The sequence below is a fragment of the Serinus canaria genome, assembly GCF_022539315.1.
Source record: "Serinus canaria isolate serCan28SL12 chromosome 7 unlocalized genomic scaffold, serCan2020 HiC_scaffold_29, whole genome shotgun sequence".
In the NCBI taxonomy this organism is placed as follows: Eukaryota; Metazoa; Chordata; class Aves; order Passeriformes; family Fringillidae; genus Serinus; species Serinus canaria.
Genome location: NW_026108147.1, coordinates 514,606 through 532,466, shown reverse-complemented (window position 1 = coordinate 532,466; position 17,861 = coordinate 514,606). Strand labels below are relative to the sequence as shown.

The window sequence follows — 17,861 nt, the reverse complement described above, 5'->3', positions numbered from 1 at the left end:
TGTGACTATTTTGAGTTCATTGTTTCCTCAAAATATATGGAGATTATGCATATTTTAGAGTGTCCTCTATGGTTTCATGTTAATGTTGCACAATTATTGTGTTAGTGATCAATGTCTCCTTCATTTTCAAACCCAGGATCACGCTGGTTTGGGTGGTTACAATTCTTGAGTAGATTCAGTGATTTTAGACTGCATTCTCTGCTTTTAAAAGTAGATTTGACCCCAGTCACCAAAAAAAATTCACTGCTAGTAATTCATGTGTTTTTAGTTCTGGCATCAGTAAAATGGTGAAAACTGAAACTGGAAGAGGAAAGTGTGAAAAACCCAAGCTGAGCTGGGGAAAAGATGGTACATGGGTGCTGCCTCATTTAGACCCTGTTTCAAGTAATTTTTTTATTCAGGGGCTTTTGATCAGCTTGTCATCAGGATGTCATCAAGCACTTCACTGTGTTGCTTTGCTTTGAATTATAATTAGCTGTTACTGGAATTACATTAGGTCTCTTGCATATTGGTGATTTTGGTCTGGTATGTATTTAATGATTTAAGCATTTGTGCTGTTTTCAGGTCCTGCTTGATTTATCTTCCTTTAGAAGTCTGTGAGTTGTTTAATTATTTTAGACATTGTTTACTGTGTAAAAAAAAAAAGTGTTAGATTCAGAGATAGCCCTGAAGTGGGTGAAATCACAAAAGCTGGAGAGTGCAGGAATGATGTAAACGAGGGTAGGATTTGATACAACCAGTGGAAAAAATAAAATATTGATCAGGTTGGGAAAAAAGAAAGCTAGAAAAATGTGAGGGGAGGAAAAAATCAAATAGCAAGTGCTTAGGGGAAATAAAAAAGTCCAGTGTGGTTTTACCAGTGAAGATGGAATTGGCTGTTGGGTGGCAGGTCCAAACCTGCCTGTAGCTCATTTGTGGTGAGAAGGATGGAGCTGAGAGATGTTCCCTGTGGTGGTGGTGGTTGTGAGTCTGGCTGGATGTCTGTCTGTGGCCCCAGCAGAGCTGCAGGTGTCCCAGAGAGAGTTAAATGCACAAAGAGGTGCAAATATCAAATGTAATCAGAAATGGATTGCTGTGGCATGGAGGTGAGAATAACCTCATGGGCTGTGCAGGGGGTTATTGAGGTGCTGCTCCTGTGGGTCAGGTCCAGCTTGGCTGCTTGCTCTCAGCTTGGTGTGCTGGCAGGGGTGAGGGAAGGCTCCCTGCTGAACCCAGAACACACTCGTGTGTGCCCCAGGGTGGGGAGAATGGCCAGTGAGAACTCAGCAGTTGTCCCCTTAGCACCTTGGCACTGAGCAGATTGTCACACTTGTATTACAGGGACTTGCCTCTCCAAAACAAAGAAAAGATTGTTATAGTCAGCTCTGCTTTGTGAACTGATCCAAGACAATCACAGAATGACAAAATGGTTTGTAAGAAACCTTAAAGGTTATGTTATTCCTAACCCCTGCCATGGGCACAGACACCTTCTGCTGTCCCAGGATGCTCCAAGCCCTGTCCAACCTGCCCTTGGACATTTCCAGGATGGGGCAGCCACAGCCTCTCAGTGCCATGGCCTCAGCACCCTCACAGGGAGGAATTTCTTCCCAGTATCCCATCTAAAGCTGCCCTTTGTCAATGGGAAGCCATTCCCCTGCTCCTTCACTCCAGGCCCTGGCCTGAAGTCCCTCTGCAGCTCTCCTGGAGCCCTTTCAGGCTCTGAAGGGGCTCTGAGCTCTCCCTTGATCCTTCTCTCCTCCAGGTGAACAGCCCAGCTCTCCCAGCCTGGCTCCAGAGCAGAGGGGCTCCAGCTCCTGGAACATCCTGGTGGCCTTCTCTGGAGGGGTCTCACACCTCTGTCCAAGGTGGCATGGTGCTGTCCCCAAAAGGAGTTCTCAGGCCAGTACCAAATGCTTTGGAGTAAAACTGAGACAAGAACACACTGGTGGCAGTAATTCCAGAATTTGCTTCAAGCCTTCAGCAGTGCAGGCTGCTGGTGGCACTCAAGGAACAGTTTTCCATCAGGCAGTGGGATCCTGCTCTGGAGGTGTCCCCTCTTCAGGCCACTAATGGCTGATGTTAGAAAGCTGATCTGGAGGTTTTCACAATGTTATTTCCTCCCACAGTTTACTTTAAAAGATAACTGATGAGTCAAGGTGTGCAGAGAGCTGGAAATTGAAATTGTACACGTTGAAGCTTGAATACAGTCATTTAAATGAGAAAGCCTGAGTGTGGTGAAAGCAAGTTGAGCTACACAAATGAGCAGTGTAGCTGCAAATGAGATCAGTTTGAAAAGCATCACCAGAGTGAGTATTTTTAATCATTCACCTAATTCAATTTATCCTTTCTGTAGTTGTGGGCAGACATTGAAACAAAATGTTACAAACAGGAGAAATGGGGTGAGAAGCAGTTCTGAATGGCTGCTTGTACTTGATGTGCTGTTTGAGTCCTGGGGCGAGGGGAAGTATAAAAAACCACTCAGATTTATAAAAGACACACAAATAGTTATGAACATGATTGGAGATCTGGGAAAGCTGCTTCTGGAGAGGTTCTGAGGGGTTCTGGGCAGTTCATTGCAGTGGATTGCTGAGTGTGTACAGGAGGATGAGACTGAGATGGATTCAAACCTGGGAAAAAGAGAATACTGAATATAGTTATGGGAATATCATGCATTATGGGTTAGAATAATTGCTGTGGAATTGGAAGGAATACACAACATAAATCAGCATAAACAGGTACAAGTTTCTTTAAATCATTACAGCAAACTTCTCTGAACTGTGTGTGCTGCTCCCTGTTAAAAGGGGGGACCTTGATTGTACCTGCAGTGGGAAGTTCACATAAGCCATAAACTGTGAAGATAAGAAAAAAAGAAAACAAAAACAAACCAAGGGAGAGCATTTCTGCTTGAGAAGGGTCCCTGGAGCTCCAAGAAGAGCACAAAGGGCTGAGGTGTCTCTGGTCAGTTCCTGTGAGAGCTGTGAGCTATTGCTGCAGCCTTTCCCACCACTCAGGGGATCCCAGCATTCATCCTGGGTGGTCTCCAGGGCCTTCCAGGGTCTTTCAGCTCCAGACTGACCTGAACTTCATCAGCTCCTGAAGATTTTGCAGGTGTGAAGGGTCAGGGTGGTTCTGCTACAGCGTTGCTGCAACATCTGTGTTTAACCAAAGGCAGTCTGTGTGTGTGGAAAAGGAGTGGATTCACTGTAACTTCATCAGAGAAGGGAGCAACGCACCCAAAATAATTTGGAGCTCACATGCCTTACTGAGCCAACTGTCAGCTATTTTGGGTCTTTCCTTTTTTGAATTACTCAACTTGGAATAATGATTTAATGCAGAAGCGGGGGTAGAGGAACTGTGTGTCAGGTGTTAGGGCATTCACAGGGAAGGTGAGACATGAGTGCAGCTTCTGTTCCAGTTAATATTTATTTATATCAAAGGCAGTGGAGCAAAGTGTGATGTGAAAGATCCCTGCTCAGGCCTGTCCCAGCTTCAAGTCCATGGTTTTGAGATGAGGACAGCAGGATGTCATTTCTGGCCAGGAAGTCTTGTTCTTGGTGCTGCCTTATTCCCTTCTCTTCCATGCCCTTAGCTGTGTCAGTGTCATGGACTGCCTGGGAGAGAGGGATAATTCTTCTCATTTCCTGGGGCAGTGTTCTTACCAAAGAGCAAAATCTTAGTGCCTACCAACAGGCATTTAACAGTGTTTATAACTCACTGCCCAGCTGTTGTCATGCAGTTTGTGTATCAAATAGAAATAAGAAAACTTTACCACATCTGCCTGGTTTTTGGCAGTGATTTGTTTTCCCCCTCTCCAGTTTATCCTGTGAAGCCTCTGTTAAGCAATCATAGCATAGTTTGGGTTGGAAGTGGCCTGAAGGATTTCCTGTCTGCAATAGTTGGTTTCTGTAGTATCTATATTCAGCATGATTTTACTGTCTGCTGTCCAGCACATCCCAGTGTAGGGTAGGGCAGAAAATAGATGGGTTACAGAAGGGAGAGCATGGAACTTGCAATTGGGAAGCAAATATCCATGACTCTGCAGTGAGGCTAGGGATAAAACACTGCAGTGGGAATCTGTACCTTGGCTATGCAGTGATCTGCCTGCATGGCTGCAGGGAGCTTAATAATTTAAGCCTTTTGTGTGTTAATTTTCCATTTCTAAGACCAGGGTGATTAAAAACCCCTCAATGATTTGCCTTTTCTTTTGTGTATTTGCCTTCAAGTTCAGCTTTCTGCATTAGGTAAGTACTAGGATGATGAAATGCAGATTTTAGCTGTGTGGTTGTGGTGCTGGCAGAACATGGACTAACCCAATTTTGGGTCCAGCAACAAAGAGACTTTGAAAACCAGAGTTCTTCTTTTTGGAAGTTAGCCCCACTGAGCCTGACTTAAAGTTCAAGCTTTCCTGAAAGACAGAAATCTTTGCTAATTTTGAGATAGATCATTTGGGGTTGGACACTGATGTTTTCTATTCCTGATTTTGTATAGGTCTTGTAAAAATAGGAAGCATTAAACTAGGGTTGAAACCAAAGTTGTCCTTATTTATATAATAGATAAGGAATTGGATTGTTATAAGAGGTTCATTTGAGGGGCATGGATTGGGACTTCAGTCTTCTTGTCAGGTTCAATGTTGAGGATTCTGAAATGATGTGTTTTGAGGTTTGAGCATGAGAGCATTGACTTATCTGTCTATCCAGTTGTTCTCCCCAGCCTCAGATGTTCATCAGGATCGTGGGCATTAGGTGCTTCAGTGCTTTGCTTAGCTCTGACCTTGTTTTGGTAGGCATGGAGCACTCAAACCTCTGCTTCCACTTGCAAGGACACCTCAATGTCAATTTTTCAAGTGAACAATAAAAACTCCCTTCACTTGTTTTGTCCACTCATTTAAAAGTGTAAATCTTTATAACTTAATGCTCCTGTAAATTTAATTTTTTAAAAATTATTTTTTAATGTGCATTTCTGTATGGTCCTGCAGGTGTTGGCTGATGCTGTTGCACGCTTGGTTGTAGATAAATTCAGTGATTTGACAGAAAATTTCTCATCTCCACATGCACGTCGAAAAGTCCTTGCTGGAATTGTCATGACAACAGGTAAATAAAAAAAAAACAGGAGTGTCATGAATGCCTAAATATGAGAGCTCTCTTTGCATCTAGAAAACAAACTCTTTTCAGTCAAGCAGTGTTGAAATGTATTTCTACTGTTTAATCTTGAAGGTGGACTAAATATAGTAATTAAATCTGAAGAACTTACAGGAAAATTAGACCTGCAAATACTTCTTTCTCCACAGAGTCCCTGTCCTCAGAGTAGCTCACAAAATTCATGTTTTGAAGTGAATCATGAAACTTAGGGAGAATAAATAAGATTCCCCATTGGTATTCCTGGTTTGGGCACATTATGTAACAGTTACCTTCTTTCCAAGGTTTTAAGATTTTGCCCTTTGTTATTCTTGCTGCACTTTATTCTTAGTGCTCTGTTAGTCATTTCAGTAAAAATATCAGAGGAAGGGAGTTGATGTTTTGGCAGATGGCAGGGCTGTGCCCTTGTCAGCAGTGCTGTCACCTCCCTGGGTGCTGACACGAGATCCCAGCTGGTCCAAACCCCCCAGAGCAGTTTGGGGCAGAACCTGACTGATCTGAGTGTTCCTCCCATGAGGGTTTCCCTTGGTCCTCAGTCCCTGTGAACCCTTGGTGCAATGTTCATTTTGAGGCTGTCCCAGCTGTGTCCCCCCTGCTCTCTTGGCCCTTGGGAGGTTTGGGAAGCCTTGGTGCTCCTCAAGCTCTGTTGAGCAGCAGCCAGACCTCCACCTGCTAATAACACTTTTAGCCCCAAATACATGAGGAACATGCTGGAGTTTTGTTTTTGTTCTATTTATTTGTGGGTTGTGACATTTAACAGCTTTTTATGCTATTTACAGCCCTGTATGTGCAATTCTAAGAAGAGTCCTGTGCCAAAGAATTAAGACTTAGCTGCCATGTGAATGCCTTTTGGTAAACTGAAGGAGTGGCTTTACACACGAGAGAGCATCTTGCCATGAGCACATCTGGGGAACAGCTGGGATTAAACCAGCCCATGGCACAGCCTTGTGGTACAGCTTGGTGCTTCTCCTCTGGCCCTCTGGGCTCAGGCTCATTTTAACTTGCTGGGCTTTTTTCACCCCTCAGTGTTTTGCCAAGTGGCATTTTGACCCATTTTTCTTCATTCAGCTGGGTTTTTTTCAGTGATAAAGGCAGTTCTCTGCTTAGAAAACATCCTCCCAACATACTCCTGCATGGAATGGTTTCATACCAAGAACTGCACTTGATACTGGTAATCTACAGTGATTAAAACATTTATTTTTTTTTCCCCTACTCTTCCTTTTCCTGAATTTGGCTCAAGACCCTTCCATAACATTTTGCTGCTTTAATAAACCAGTGCCCTTCAGATTTTCAAAGTGGCTGTGAATATCTGCACAGGTGACCAAAGGTACAGCTGAAAGTTGTGGCTGCCTGAATCTCAGGGAAAATAAAGCACTTTGGATCTCAGGCTTTAATTATTCTTATTAAAGCAGCACTTTGTACCTGCAGGTTTTCAGTTTTGAACTTGTCTGAGCTCCAACATGGAAAGAGTAGTTCTCATAAGAACCACTGATGGTGCTGGTGCAGGGAGGTGTGGCTGAGTGAAGCTTTTGTTTTAAATAAGAGAAAATAAGAAGAAAAAAACATTTTCTTCTTAAATAAGAAGAAAAAAACATTTATTTTTTTTAAATAAGCAAACCACCAAAAAAAAGAGCCTTGTGTGGGTTCTGCAAGAAGATCACTCGGTGCTTTATTTGTGATGTAATTGTATCTCCTTGCTGCAATTTTGTTTTGCAGGTACAGATGTGAAAGATGCCCTGGTAATCAGTGTTTTTTGTTTTGCAGGTACAGATGTGAAAGATGCCCTGGTAATCAGTGTTTCTACAGGAACCAAGTGCATCAATGGGGAGTACATGAGTGATCGTGGTCTTGCACTGAATGACTGCCATGCAGAAATCATAGCTCGACGGTGTCTGCTGAAATTCCTCTACACACAGCTGGAGCTTTACCTAAGGTGAGCTGGAGGGAGAAGGTGCTGAGAAGGTGTCTGTGGAAAACATCTGTCTCCCTTATTTCAGTGTAAAGCACTTGTCCTGTCGCGTTAGGAGGTGGAATTTAGAACTTGTGCCCTTTGCCCTGAGGTCTGAGTAGGACAAAACATTTATTCAGTGAGGTGTCAGTCATGGGAGGGGAGGACAGGGAAGATAATTGGCAATCATTTTGTGAACTGTAAGTGTATAAATCAAAATCATATGAAGTGGGCTAAAGGTTACTGGTGTTTCCTTTAAGTGCCTGAAAGCTCTTGACATCTGGGATTGCCACAGGCTCTTTGTTTCCTGTCTCTATGTTCCTTTAATTGTGTTAATTGTCACAACTGGTAGGTTTATATTGCAGAAATTTCAGCCATCCTGTGGTTGTTTTTAATGCCTGTTAAGCCTGCCCAGCCTATGCCTGTTTCCACGTTAATGTCAGTTTTGACTCCAGCTTTCTTCTCTGTTTCAGCAATAAAGAAGATCAGCAAAAATCCATTTTCATCAGGTCAGAGCAAGGCGGGTTTAAGCTGAAGGAGAATGTGCAGTTCCATCTCTACATCAGCACATCTCCTTGTGGTGATGCTCGGATTTTCTCACCCCATGAAGCAGCACAGGAGGGTATGGCAGCAGTCCTCCTCTTCCAGCCAAGGGAGCTTAAATTATTCTTGGGGCATGTACAAGTGGCACGGTTAAAATTTAGGTGTCTTCTTTCCTTTTAGCATAGAAGTGTGTTAGACAAAGATCTCTTCCAAAAAAATCTGGGCTGTTCTTCCTCTGTGGTAGAAGTTCAGTATAGAGTGATGAGCCCTGTGGTCTTGAAGAGGCTGATGCTAACTGAGATAAGCCAGTGAGTCAGCAAGTATTCCTACAGAACTAACCATCCCCTTTCCCTGTTTCACCCTTTAACAGCAGTTCTTAACTGCCCTTAACTTCACTTTAACTCTGTAACACACAGAGCAGAGCTGCCTGCTCCCCCTGCTCCCTGGGTGAAAGCCTGGTTGAACTGAAGTGTGTTTTAAGGCAGTTTTGGGAGAGGTGTCTGATGCTGTGGCTGAGTTGCCAAGAGCAGCAGGAGCTGTGATGCAAGCCAGCAGTAACTGCAGGCAGATAGCTCCAGTCAGTCCTCCTTACTGTGATTGTGATGTAGAACCCTTGGAGAAGGTTCCTCAGCTGACCCTCAGTGTGTTTTGTCCTTCAGACCAGGGGGACAGACACCCCAACCGCAAAGCCCGGGGGCAGCTGCGCACCAAGATCGAGTCTGGGGAAGGAACCATCCCTGTGCGCTCCACCAGCACCATCCAGACCTGGGACGGGGTCCTGCAGGGGGAGAGGCTGCTGACCATGTCCTGCAGTGACAAGATAGCCAGGTGAGGCTGGATGGCTCAGTGGTAGTGCTGAACCAGGGCCTGGGACAAGGGGAGTGGCCTTGAGCTGCAGCAGGGCTGGGTTGGGTGGGATGTTGGAAAGGAATTCTTCCCTGTCAGGGTGCTGAGGCACTGAGGGTGCCCAGAGCAGCTGTGGCTTCTCTGCCCCATCCCTGGAAGTGTTCAAGCCAAGGCTGGATGAGGCTTGGAGCAACCTGGACTAGTGGAAGGTGTCTCTGCCCGTGGCACAGGGGTGGAATAAGATCATCTTTAAGGTCCTTCCCATCCCAACCCATCCTGTGGTTCCTACGAGAGAGGAGGGGTGGGTGGTACCCACAGTGGATGTGCAGGGAGCTGATGGGCTTACCTCACTGCTCAGACATGGTGGGAGGGTGGCTGTCAGCCCTGTGACAGCTCTGTTCTTCACCTGCAGCTGGTGTCACACCTTTTGCTGCCTGCAGAGACAAGGTGCAGTCACTCTGTGCCACTGCAGCCACTGCAAGTCATGACAGCTTTTGTGTTTCTGTCACTGGGGAGCAGCAGAGGAATGGTTTAGATTTTTCCCCCTAAAGTAGTGTAGCATTAGGAAAGCAGTACCATAAGTCTGTTGCTTAGATTAACTAATTAATGAATTAATCAATTACTTAGATTTGAATAACTTCTCTGGTGATCTCTGCCCCTGCCCCATCACGGGGACTGTGCAGAGTCAGGTTGGATGGAGCAGCCTGGTCTAGTTGAAAGAGTCCCTGCCCATGGCACAGGGATGGAACAGGACAAGATTTAAGTCCCTTCCAACCCAAGCCATTCCATGATAGTAAAGATTCCTGCATTTTCCATGCATAGTTTAGATTTTTATTATTTTTTATGGTGAAAAGTGTCCCTGTTAAAAAATCCTGATTGATGGGCACTTCTAGTTCTTACTCTAGAATTGTAACTATATTTTAAATATTTTATTGAAATTAAGTATTTTGTTTCCAGAATATTATTTTAATTTATATTTCATCAATTTCCTTTTTTTTTGTTGTTCTTTTTGACACAGATTGAAATATTTTTCTTGTTTGGTTTCAGAATCATTCAGCAGTAGTAATCTTTAACAAGCATTGGAAGGATGGGAGAGTTGCAACATCACAATTTTTTTAATGAGTCTGCATGTTTGCAGCCTTTGTGCTCTTGCAAAGTAGCTGAGAAATGCCAGATTCTTTAGTTATTTTCACTGATATGTATGCTATACATGTTTAATTAAAAGAGCTCTGCTGGTTTCTCAAGTCACTGTTAGCCTGATTTAAAGTTTATTAAGATATTAAGTTGGAACTATTCTTGTGAAGTGCCTGTGCCAAATGAGAAATAGAGGAGGGAGGTTACAGAATGCTCAGAATGTGTCCAGTGCTGTCACAGACAGTTGTTTTGGCTCACCTTAGACAAGCAGGGCAGGTGTTTCCAGTGAGAGGGTTTGCACTGGGAGAGTTCCCTGCCCGTTTCCCTGGGTGTTCTTTGCCCTCTGTGCCTCTTCACCTGCCTGACTTGAGGCATTTCAGTGTCTGATGTGCTGCAGCATTCCTGTGTTCTGCTCCTGCTTGTTCTTTAGCACCCAGCTCTGGGGCTGTAAGCTGCACTTAGGTCACTTCACTTACTGAACTCTTTTCTGATGCTGTTTTTAATGTGAAGAAAAAAAAAATCCATTGTTTAAATGTTCCACTGGAAAGACAGCACTGACTTGAAGCTTTCTGCAGTGCATTTTGCTTTTCCTGCTCTGCACTGCATGGCCTGTAGTGAAATGCAGCATTTGGCCCCTGAATCTCAGAAGAAATGTTGCCTTCAGTAAAGGTTAATGCTATTTTGGCAGCAGTTGTTGGTGTGAGTTCTGACAGTCTGTGTTTGTAAGCTGGAGGATGAGGCACTTTTACCACTCCTGGAGGTGATGCCTGTGGCCTTTTGAAAGCTGATCTGTGGTGGTGGCTCCTTCTCAGTTTATATTCTGAAAAGTTGTTGGAGTGTACATGGTGATGGGAGTGAGATATTCCTGTTTGGCAGAAGTGCAGGATAAAAAAGGAACGAGGAGAAAGGGCTGCATGGAGACTCTTTCACTCTGCTGTGATCTGCAGAGCACAGCCAGAAATCAGGCAGGGGGGCCTGGGGAGCTCAGCCTGGAGGGAAGGAGGCTCAGGGCTGCCCTCCTTGCTCCCCACAGCTCCCTGTGGCAGGGCACAGTCAGCTGAGGGCTGCTCTCAAAGGCAGCAGCAGAGGAAACGGCCTCAGGCTGTGCCAGGGGAGGCTCAGGTGGGGAAAATGTGGCCAGGCACTGAACAGGCTGCCCAGGGAAGGGGTGGAGAGTCCCTGGAAGTGTCCAGAAGGTGTGGATGTGGCAGCTGGGAACAGGGTGAGCAGGATGGTGCTGGGCAGGGTGAGTGGTGGGGCTTTTGATGGTTTTAGAGGGCTTTTCCAGCCTTAGTGAGTATTGGATTCCTTTGGGTTTCCTGTTTGTCTCTGCACTGTAACCAGTTTCTGATACAAGAATACATTTCTCTAGAGAAGGAGATGTTCTTTTGGTATAACCGTGAAATTCAAAGCTAGCTTTATAAACCTCACCAGCACCCAGCCCTGAATGAGAGGAGTTTTGGTTGTGTGAGTGGTTTCTGCAGTGCTTGCACTGCCCACTGCCCTGAGCCCAGCAGGGACCTGTGCTGGGCTGCCAGAGGGGATTCAAACAAAAACAGCAAAGCAGGGCTGAGCCCAGGAGCATCAGCTCACACAGTCCCCTCTGCAGAGGCTGGCTCAGCTCTCCTCATCCTCCTCTGATCACAGCTTCACAAGACAAATGTCAGCTTTCATTTTCTGCACCAGAGAAGGTCACCAGCTGTGGGAGGAAGCAGCAAAACACGAGCTCTGGAAATACTGAGGTCAGAAGTAAGGCAAAAGGTCTGGCTGAGGGTTTGTTTAGGGAGTAAGGGCTTGCCAGAGGGGTGCTTTGGCCTATTTTAAATGTCTATCATCACTTGATCATGTAGTGTAAAATGGGATGTGCCTTGTCTTTGCAATGCTCAGTCTTGAGTTCTCTTTCCAGATGTTTCTTCCATAGTGTTACCTGTGTCTGTAGCAGTCAGAAAGGCATATTGGTCCTGGGAAGAAACAATTTTCACTTGCTATCTTTACTCTGACATTTGGTTGCTGATTGTGTTCTCAGTCTTCTAAAAAATATGCCTTTATTCCATGTAAAATGCACCTCATAAACTAGCACAGCATTTTTATTCACCTGTTAAGGCCAGGTGTTTTAGTGATGGGTGAGTAAATTAATGCAGATTGCCTCCATTTTCATCATCACTAAAGATATGCAAGGAAATAGTTTCTTTGGATTATAATCTCTGTTTTACCATGTTTATATTGAAAGAAACATGTAGCAAGTGCTGGGGGCAGCCTGTGTGGCTCAGGTACTGCAGCAGTGGAGCAGTTGTGGTGTGGAGTTCCTGGCCACAAGGATGCTGCTGTGCATCCAGCACAAGGTCACTGCCAGCAGCATCTGAATTCCCTCTTTTCCTGGGAGAGCCTTGCAGCCTGCTATAGCATGGGCTTTTTGGGAGGGACAGCCATTCTGGGCAGCAGGAGAGCTTCTGGTGTGCTCCTCTGCTTCATCCCAGCACCAAAGGAAACTTTCCTGCTGGTTGTGTCTGCCTTTGTACCTGGACTCCAGCTCCAGGTTGGAGCAGCCTGGCGTGGTGGAAGGTGTAGTTTAACCCCCCCATGGCAGGGTTAATCTAGGTTGTGTTCAAGGTCCCTTCCAAGCCAAACCACTCTAGGGTTCCCAGACTGAAATGTGCTGTTTTCACAGTGCCTCAGTGTTGCTCAGAGGAAGGCAGTGAAAATACTCTGCAGGAGATGCTGAGGTTTTCAAAGGTATTTTGTGTGACAGTTACAGAGACACTGAGAGCCAAAGCTTTGTCAAATGAGCACAATTTAAAACAAAAAGTCAGAATCAGGATTTTGCTCCCAGGCATTCTGTAACCCTGCCACCAGACCTGATGCAGTGCAAATCACCGGGATTCATGTTTGGAGTCTGTGAAGGGCTCGAGGGAGCAAGGACTGAATGCACTCTTGGCATGTTTTCAGCTCTCACAGTCAGCTTTGTCCCTGCCCATGGCAAGCAGTGCCCAGGCCCTTGGTGCCAGCAGGGTGTGGCCCCTTGGGCCAGGGCTGGCAGGACAGGCCTTTCCCTGCCCTGCTGAGCTCTGAGGTCTGGCAGAGAATCCTTCTGTGCTCTGGGGACAATGCTCCTCTCCCTTGTGTGTTCTGCAGGGACCAGCTGCTGTTTCTGGTGGAGCATCTCGCAGTTTGGCTTTCTCCCACGGGATGATCCCCTCCATCTCTGGCAAATGCATCCCCAGACATGTTAGCAGGGGTGCAGGTTACAGAGTGCTCCTGTTCCAGGTTATTTTACTCAGGGCTGTGCTGTGTGTCCCCTAAGCTGATCTCTGCCATTCTGGCAGGTTATGCTCCCCTGGTCATGTGCTAGGCAGGAGGAAGGGTTGGAAGTCTGGTCCATTGTGATTAACTGCTGTTATGTCTGGCAGATGTTACTTGTTTCATTAAAAAGAAAGTGTTTTTTTGTTTTTTGTTTTGTTTTGTTTTTCCCTCCCTCTTAGGTGGAACGTATTGGGTATTCAAGGAGCCTTACTTAGCCTCTTTGTGGAGCCAATTTACTTCTCTAGCATCATCTTGGGGAGTTTATATCATGGGGATCATCTATCCAGAGCCGTTTACCAGAGGATAGCAGAGATAGAAGACCTACCACCTCTTTATACACTCAACAGACCTTTACTTAGTGGCAAGTATCTCATGGAGAAGGCCGTGCCGGTAACTGTTGCAGTAGCATTGTGATTTTGTAGCTCTCAAAGCCTTGCAAACTGTGTGCTGTGAGTGAACTGCTTGCTGCTTGCCATAGAGAAGCTGTTGTCCAAAGATGATGCAGACACCTAGTCAGAAATAACCGTAGCAAGGACCTTGAAATGCTGGGATGAAACTCGGGTGAGTTCCCACACCATTCCTGCTTGGAGCATGTCCTAGGAAGATGTGAGGGGAGCTGAAGGCTTAGGGGAATCTCCTCCACCTGTGGAAGAGTGTGTTAGCCCTCCCTGTCACTTCTCTTGCACTGCAGATTTTGGTGGAGGGGTCCCTTCCTCTCTCAGTGTGCCAAGTTGAGTCACCATGTTTAGGTCAATAACCAGCTCAGGATGGACAGAGATAACCCTCACCTGCCTGCAATTCTAAAATGGCTTCTTACAGCAGTGCTCTGAAAGCTTTAAAGCTGAAATCCCATCTCCCTCTCACTGTGTTTATTGCTTTGTTCTGTAGAGATCAGCTTTTGGCATGTGTTTATTTCCCAGGGAAGAAAAAGCAGCTCATAATTTTAAAGCATGTTGAAAGTTTGACATGAATTTTTAAAAAAGATTTAGGGAGGGAGTGGGGGAAAGAGCATTGTGAACAATGGGTATTTCTTTAGGTAAGAAAGGTGATAAGGATTCCCTGAACTGGGATGTATAAAAATGTTAAATAATGTATTTGTCCTTATATTAGCAAGTAAGTAACAGTTGCAACACTCTGTACCAAAGATCTGATAGTTTTTTGGGCATAGTAGCTGATGTATGGACTGTTTTTTGGGAATTTTTATCAGTCCTTCAAGACAGCAGGTTTGTGGCAGGGTGAGAAGCATTTGTGTTATCCTTTTCACAGCATGTAGCAGTACCTTGTCTTCTTGAAAATCATCTATTTCCCATGAAAGAGAACCATCTGTTTAAACAGTTGAGCCAGGACTTGCTGTGCAGCAGAGAGAGTTTGGAAATGTTCTCAGCTGTGGAGTTTTCACAAAAATACACATCTCAAAAATGTGCAGAAAGGTTCTTTAGGAGCTTGGGCTGAGAGCTGTGTTGGTGCATTTTCTTTCACTGATTCAGTCTTGAAAGCTGATTTTCTGACCTCTGCTGTTGGATTCAGCTGGGGCATTCGTGTGGCTGCCCATGTGCTCTTGGAGTCACATCTTTTTCAGTGTGTTCTTACCTCAGAGAAGCGTGGCAGAAATGCCTGTCTCCAGTTCTGTGTTCTTTCTTGTATCCCACACAGTAAATCCTGCCCTGGGCAGGCAGCCAGACTCTGTTTGCACTTGGGTGGGGTTGTGGTGGCTTTGCTGCTCCTTCCCTGCAGGCAGAACCACAGCTGGAAGATGTCACCTAATCTAACACCTGAGCCAAGTGATGTCAGTCCTGTTTGGGGTCCTGTGGTTCCCTGTCCCTGGGCTCAGGGTGCAGCCCTGGGCCTGTCAAGGGGGGACTCAGCTGGAGCACAGTGGATTTGTGCTGGAAGACCCAAATTCTGCCAGCTCTGGCTTTGTGCAGGTGCTGAGCACGGGGCTCGCTTGCAGCAGAATCACAGGATGGTTTGTGTTGGAAGGGACTGTAAAGCTCATCTCATTCCACTCCCCCAGGTTGCTCCAAGCCCTGTCCAGCCTGGCCATGAACACTTCCAGGGTTCATAGATATTTGGAAGTGAGGTGAGCCCCATGAACTCCTGCCCCAGGGCTCTCCATGGCCTCCTCTGCCAAGGAGGCTGCTATCTCCAGAGGTGCACACTCGCCCTAGAGAGCACTTTAGCCAGAAGGAGAGTGAGATGTCACTCTGTGAGTGGGTGAGGAATCTGCAGGACAAAGCCCTCAAAATGAAAGATCTGCTTCTAGGACTGCTCACCCTCCAACACAACACCAAAAGCCGAGCGTTGGCGTTTGTCACCATCCTGAGCCATCACTTTTCTTTCAGGTATCAGCAACGCCGAGGCCCGCCAGCCCGGGAAGGCCCCAAACTTCAGCGTGAACTGGACAGTGGGGGACTCTGGCCTGGAGGTCATCAATGCCACCACGGGCAAGGACGAGCTGGGGCGCGCCTCGCGCCTCTGCAAGCACGCCTTCTACAGCCGCTGGCTGCGCATCCACGGCAAGGTAGGGCCAGCAGGGGCTGGGCACACCCCTGCTGCTCTGGGCTGCCTGGCACCGAGGGGCCACCGAGGCTGGACAGAGCCCTGGCATGGTCAGGTCCAGCCATCAGCACAGCAGCACCATGTTCCTGTTAAACCGTGTCCTCTGTGCCACATCCCCGGGGATGGCGAGCCCACTGCTTCCTGGGCAGCCTCTTCCAATCCTTTGCAACCCTTTCCATGAATGTTTTTTCCCCTAATATCTAATGAAACCCTTAATATCTAATTCTCTAATATCTAATGAATTCCCTAATCTCTAATTCTCTAATATCTAATGAATTCCCTAATATCTAATTCCCCAATATCTAATGAATTCCCTAATATCTAATTCCCCAATATCTAATGAATTCCCTAATATCTCAGCCTGTTTTAAGCTGAGCCTCATGTTTTCCCTAATATCTAATGATTCTCCATATCTAATTCCTATATCCAATCTAATGAATTCCTTAGTATCTAATTCCCCAATATCTAATGAATTCCTTAGTATCTAATTCCCCAATATCTAATGAATTCCTTAGTATCTAATTCCCTAATATCTAATGAATTCCCTAATATCTCAGCCTGTTTTAAGCTGAGCCTCTGTGTTTTCCCTAATATCTAATGAATTCCCTTGTATCTCAGCTTGTTTTAAGCTGAACCACAGAATCATTAAGGCTGGAAAAGACCCTTAGGGTGGTCAAGTCCAGCCATCAGTGCAGCACCACCATGTTCACATTAAACCATGTCCTCCAGCACCACATCCACGCATTGTTTGGACATTTCCAGGGATGGTGAGCCCACTGCTTCCCTGGGCAGCCTCTTCCCATGCTTTACAACCCTTTCAGTGAATGTTTTTCCCCCTAATATCTTATCTAAACCTCCCCTGGTGCACCTTGAGGCCGGGTAGCTGCTGCTCCATGCAGTAATGGAGGAGAACAATGTGTTTGTTAACTTATTTTTAATCTGATGTTGGTCCAAAATGCACATTCCTTGGTTTGTAGCTGAGTAGGCAAAGGATGCTGTTTCCTTTGAGCTTGCCTTTGCATTTTATTTTATTTGGAAGGATAATTCCATTTTCACTGCTGAGGTTTCACTGTTTCTCTCACAAAGAAAGCCTCCAGGAGGTACCTCTGTGGCTTTTGGCCTCAGCATTTTGTTTGATAGATCCTCGCCTTGTTTTAATGTTATCTGTTGGAATACCTCAGTCACTCAGGTGCTGTTTGGCTAAATGGGGTCTTGTCTCTGTGCTTGTCCTGTCCCTGACCCCACAGCTTTCCTCCAGCCTGCGCTCCAAGATCCTCAAGCCCCACCTGTACCACGACACCAAGCAAGGAGCCACGGAGTACCAGACTGCCAAGGAGTGTTTGTTCAAAGCCTTCCTGAAGGCAGGACTGGGAGCCTGGGTGGAGAAGCCCATAGAGCAGGATCAGTTTTCTCTCACAGCCTGACTGACCAGCTGCACACTGCTTGGGAAGGGGAGCTGTGCTGCAGATTCCCGGGGTCCAGCGCTGCTTCCTGGCATCTCCACAGCTGTCAAAAACATCTTTGGAGTTGGGTTCCTTTGGGTTTGCTTTGAAACTTCACAGTAGCTGTTTCTGTTTTGCCTAAGTATCGAAACTCAATGATGATGCAACACATAATTGTATATTTTGTTATAGGAAAGTAATTTCTGGTGTATTTCTAGAAATACTTTTATTGTAGAAAACTTGCAGTAAGGCTGTCCTTACTGTGTACAATGACTCATTTTTTCTGGGTTAAAATAATTTCTTTTTTAATTCAACGTCATCAAGTGCATGAAAAAATTAATAGTTTCTCTAGGTTTTACACCACACTCTTAGGAAGTAGCTTAATTTTTAAAAAAGAAGATAGGTGACAAAGCTGATTCTACTCCTCTGTTAACTTGTTTTTCAACTGCAGATATTTTTAGTACATAGACCACAGAGGTGGAATGGAGTCTGGACAGCTAGTTTTTTTTCCCAATTCCTTGCTCTCTAAAACCAGCTGCTGAAAATTTCATGTCTTTGATGTATGTATTTATTAGTCTGTGAGCCAGTTTTTAACATGCAGCTTTTTATTCTGTTTTTAAAAATACATTTACCTCCCATTTATACCCATTGTGAAGTCTTCATTTTTTTTTTACCATTGTAAACTGGAAACAGCAAAACAATTATTTGTGAGTTAAGAAGTTTAGTCTGTCACATGCAGAAGCCGGTTTAGAATTAGGTGATTTGTGTATCCCAGGAACTCATCTGAATCCAACCTTAACTGTAACAGCAATGTAACAGCTTTAAAAACATCTGCTCATTTTAAGGGCACCAAGCCTGAGTTGCCAAAACCAGTGACTACTTGTTGGGTACGAATTGCTCTCCTCTAGAAACCCTTGTAAGAGAGAAACCAATCCTTCACACTTATTTCCTGTGAGTTATTTCTGCTTTCAGCCA

General features: G+C 45.4%; 1 protein-coding gene across 4 annotated transcripts in view; it reads left to right on the top strand.

Annotated features, from left to right (window-relative positions):
• The window catches only part of ADARB1 (adenosine deaminase RNA specific B1), a 46,831-nt gene extending 29,303 nt beyond the window's left edge, over nt 1–17,528 (top strand). For 3 of the 4 annotated variants that reach the window (XM_050987634.1, XM_030230750.2, XM_050987635.1), the window contains exons 5-11: nt 4,955–5,069; nt 6,879–7,047; nt 7,536–7,684; nt 8,265–8,433; nt 13,065–13,246; nt 15,228–15,406; nt 16,692–17,000. In XM_050987634.1, coding sequence (XP_050843591.1) covers nt 4,955–5,069; nt 6,879–7,047; nt 7,536–7,684; nt 8,265–8,433; nt 13,065–13,246; nt 15,228–15,406; nt 16,692–16,868 — 1,140 coding nt within the window. In that variant the 3' untranslated portion in view covers nt 16,869–17,000. Of the gene's footprint in view, nt 1–4,954; nt 5,070–6,878; nt 7,048–7,535; nt 7,685–8,264; nt 8,434–13,064; nt 13,247–15,227; nt 15,407–16,691 lie in introns of all 4 variants that reach the window. The other variant, XM_030230751.2, reaches the window with a different exon arrangement.
• The last annotated feature ends 333 nt before the right edge of the window (nt 17,529–17,861 follow it).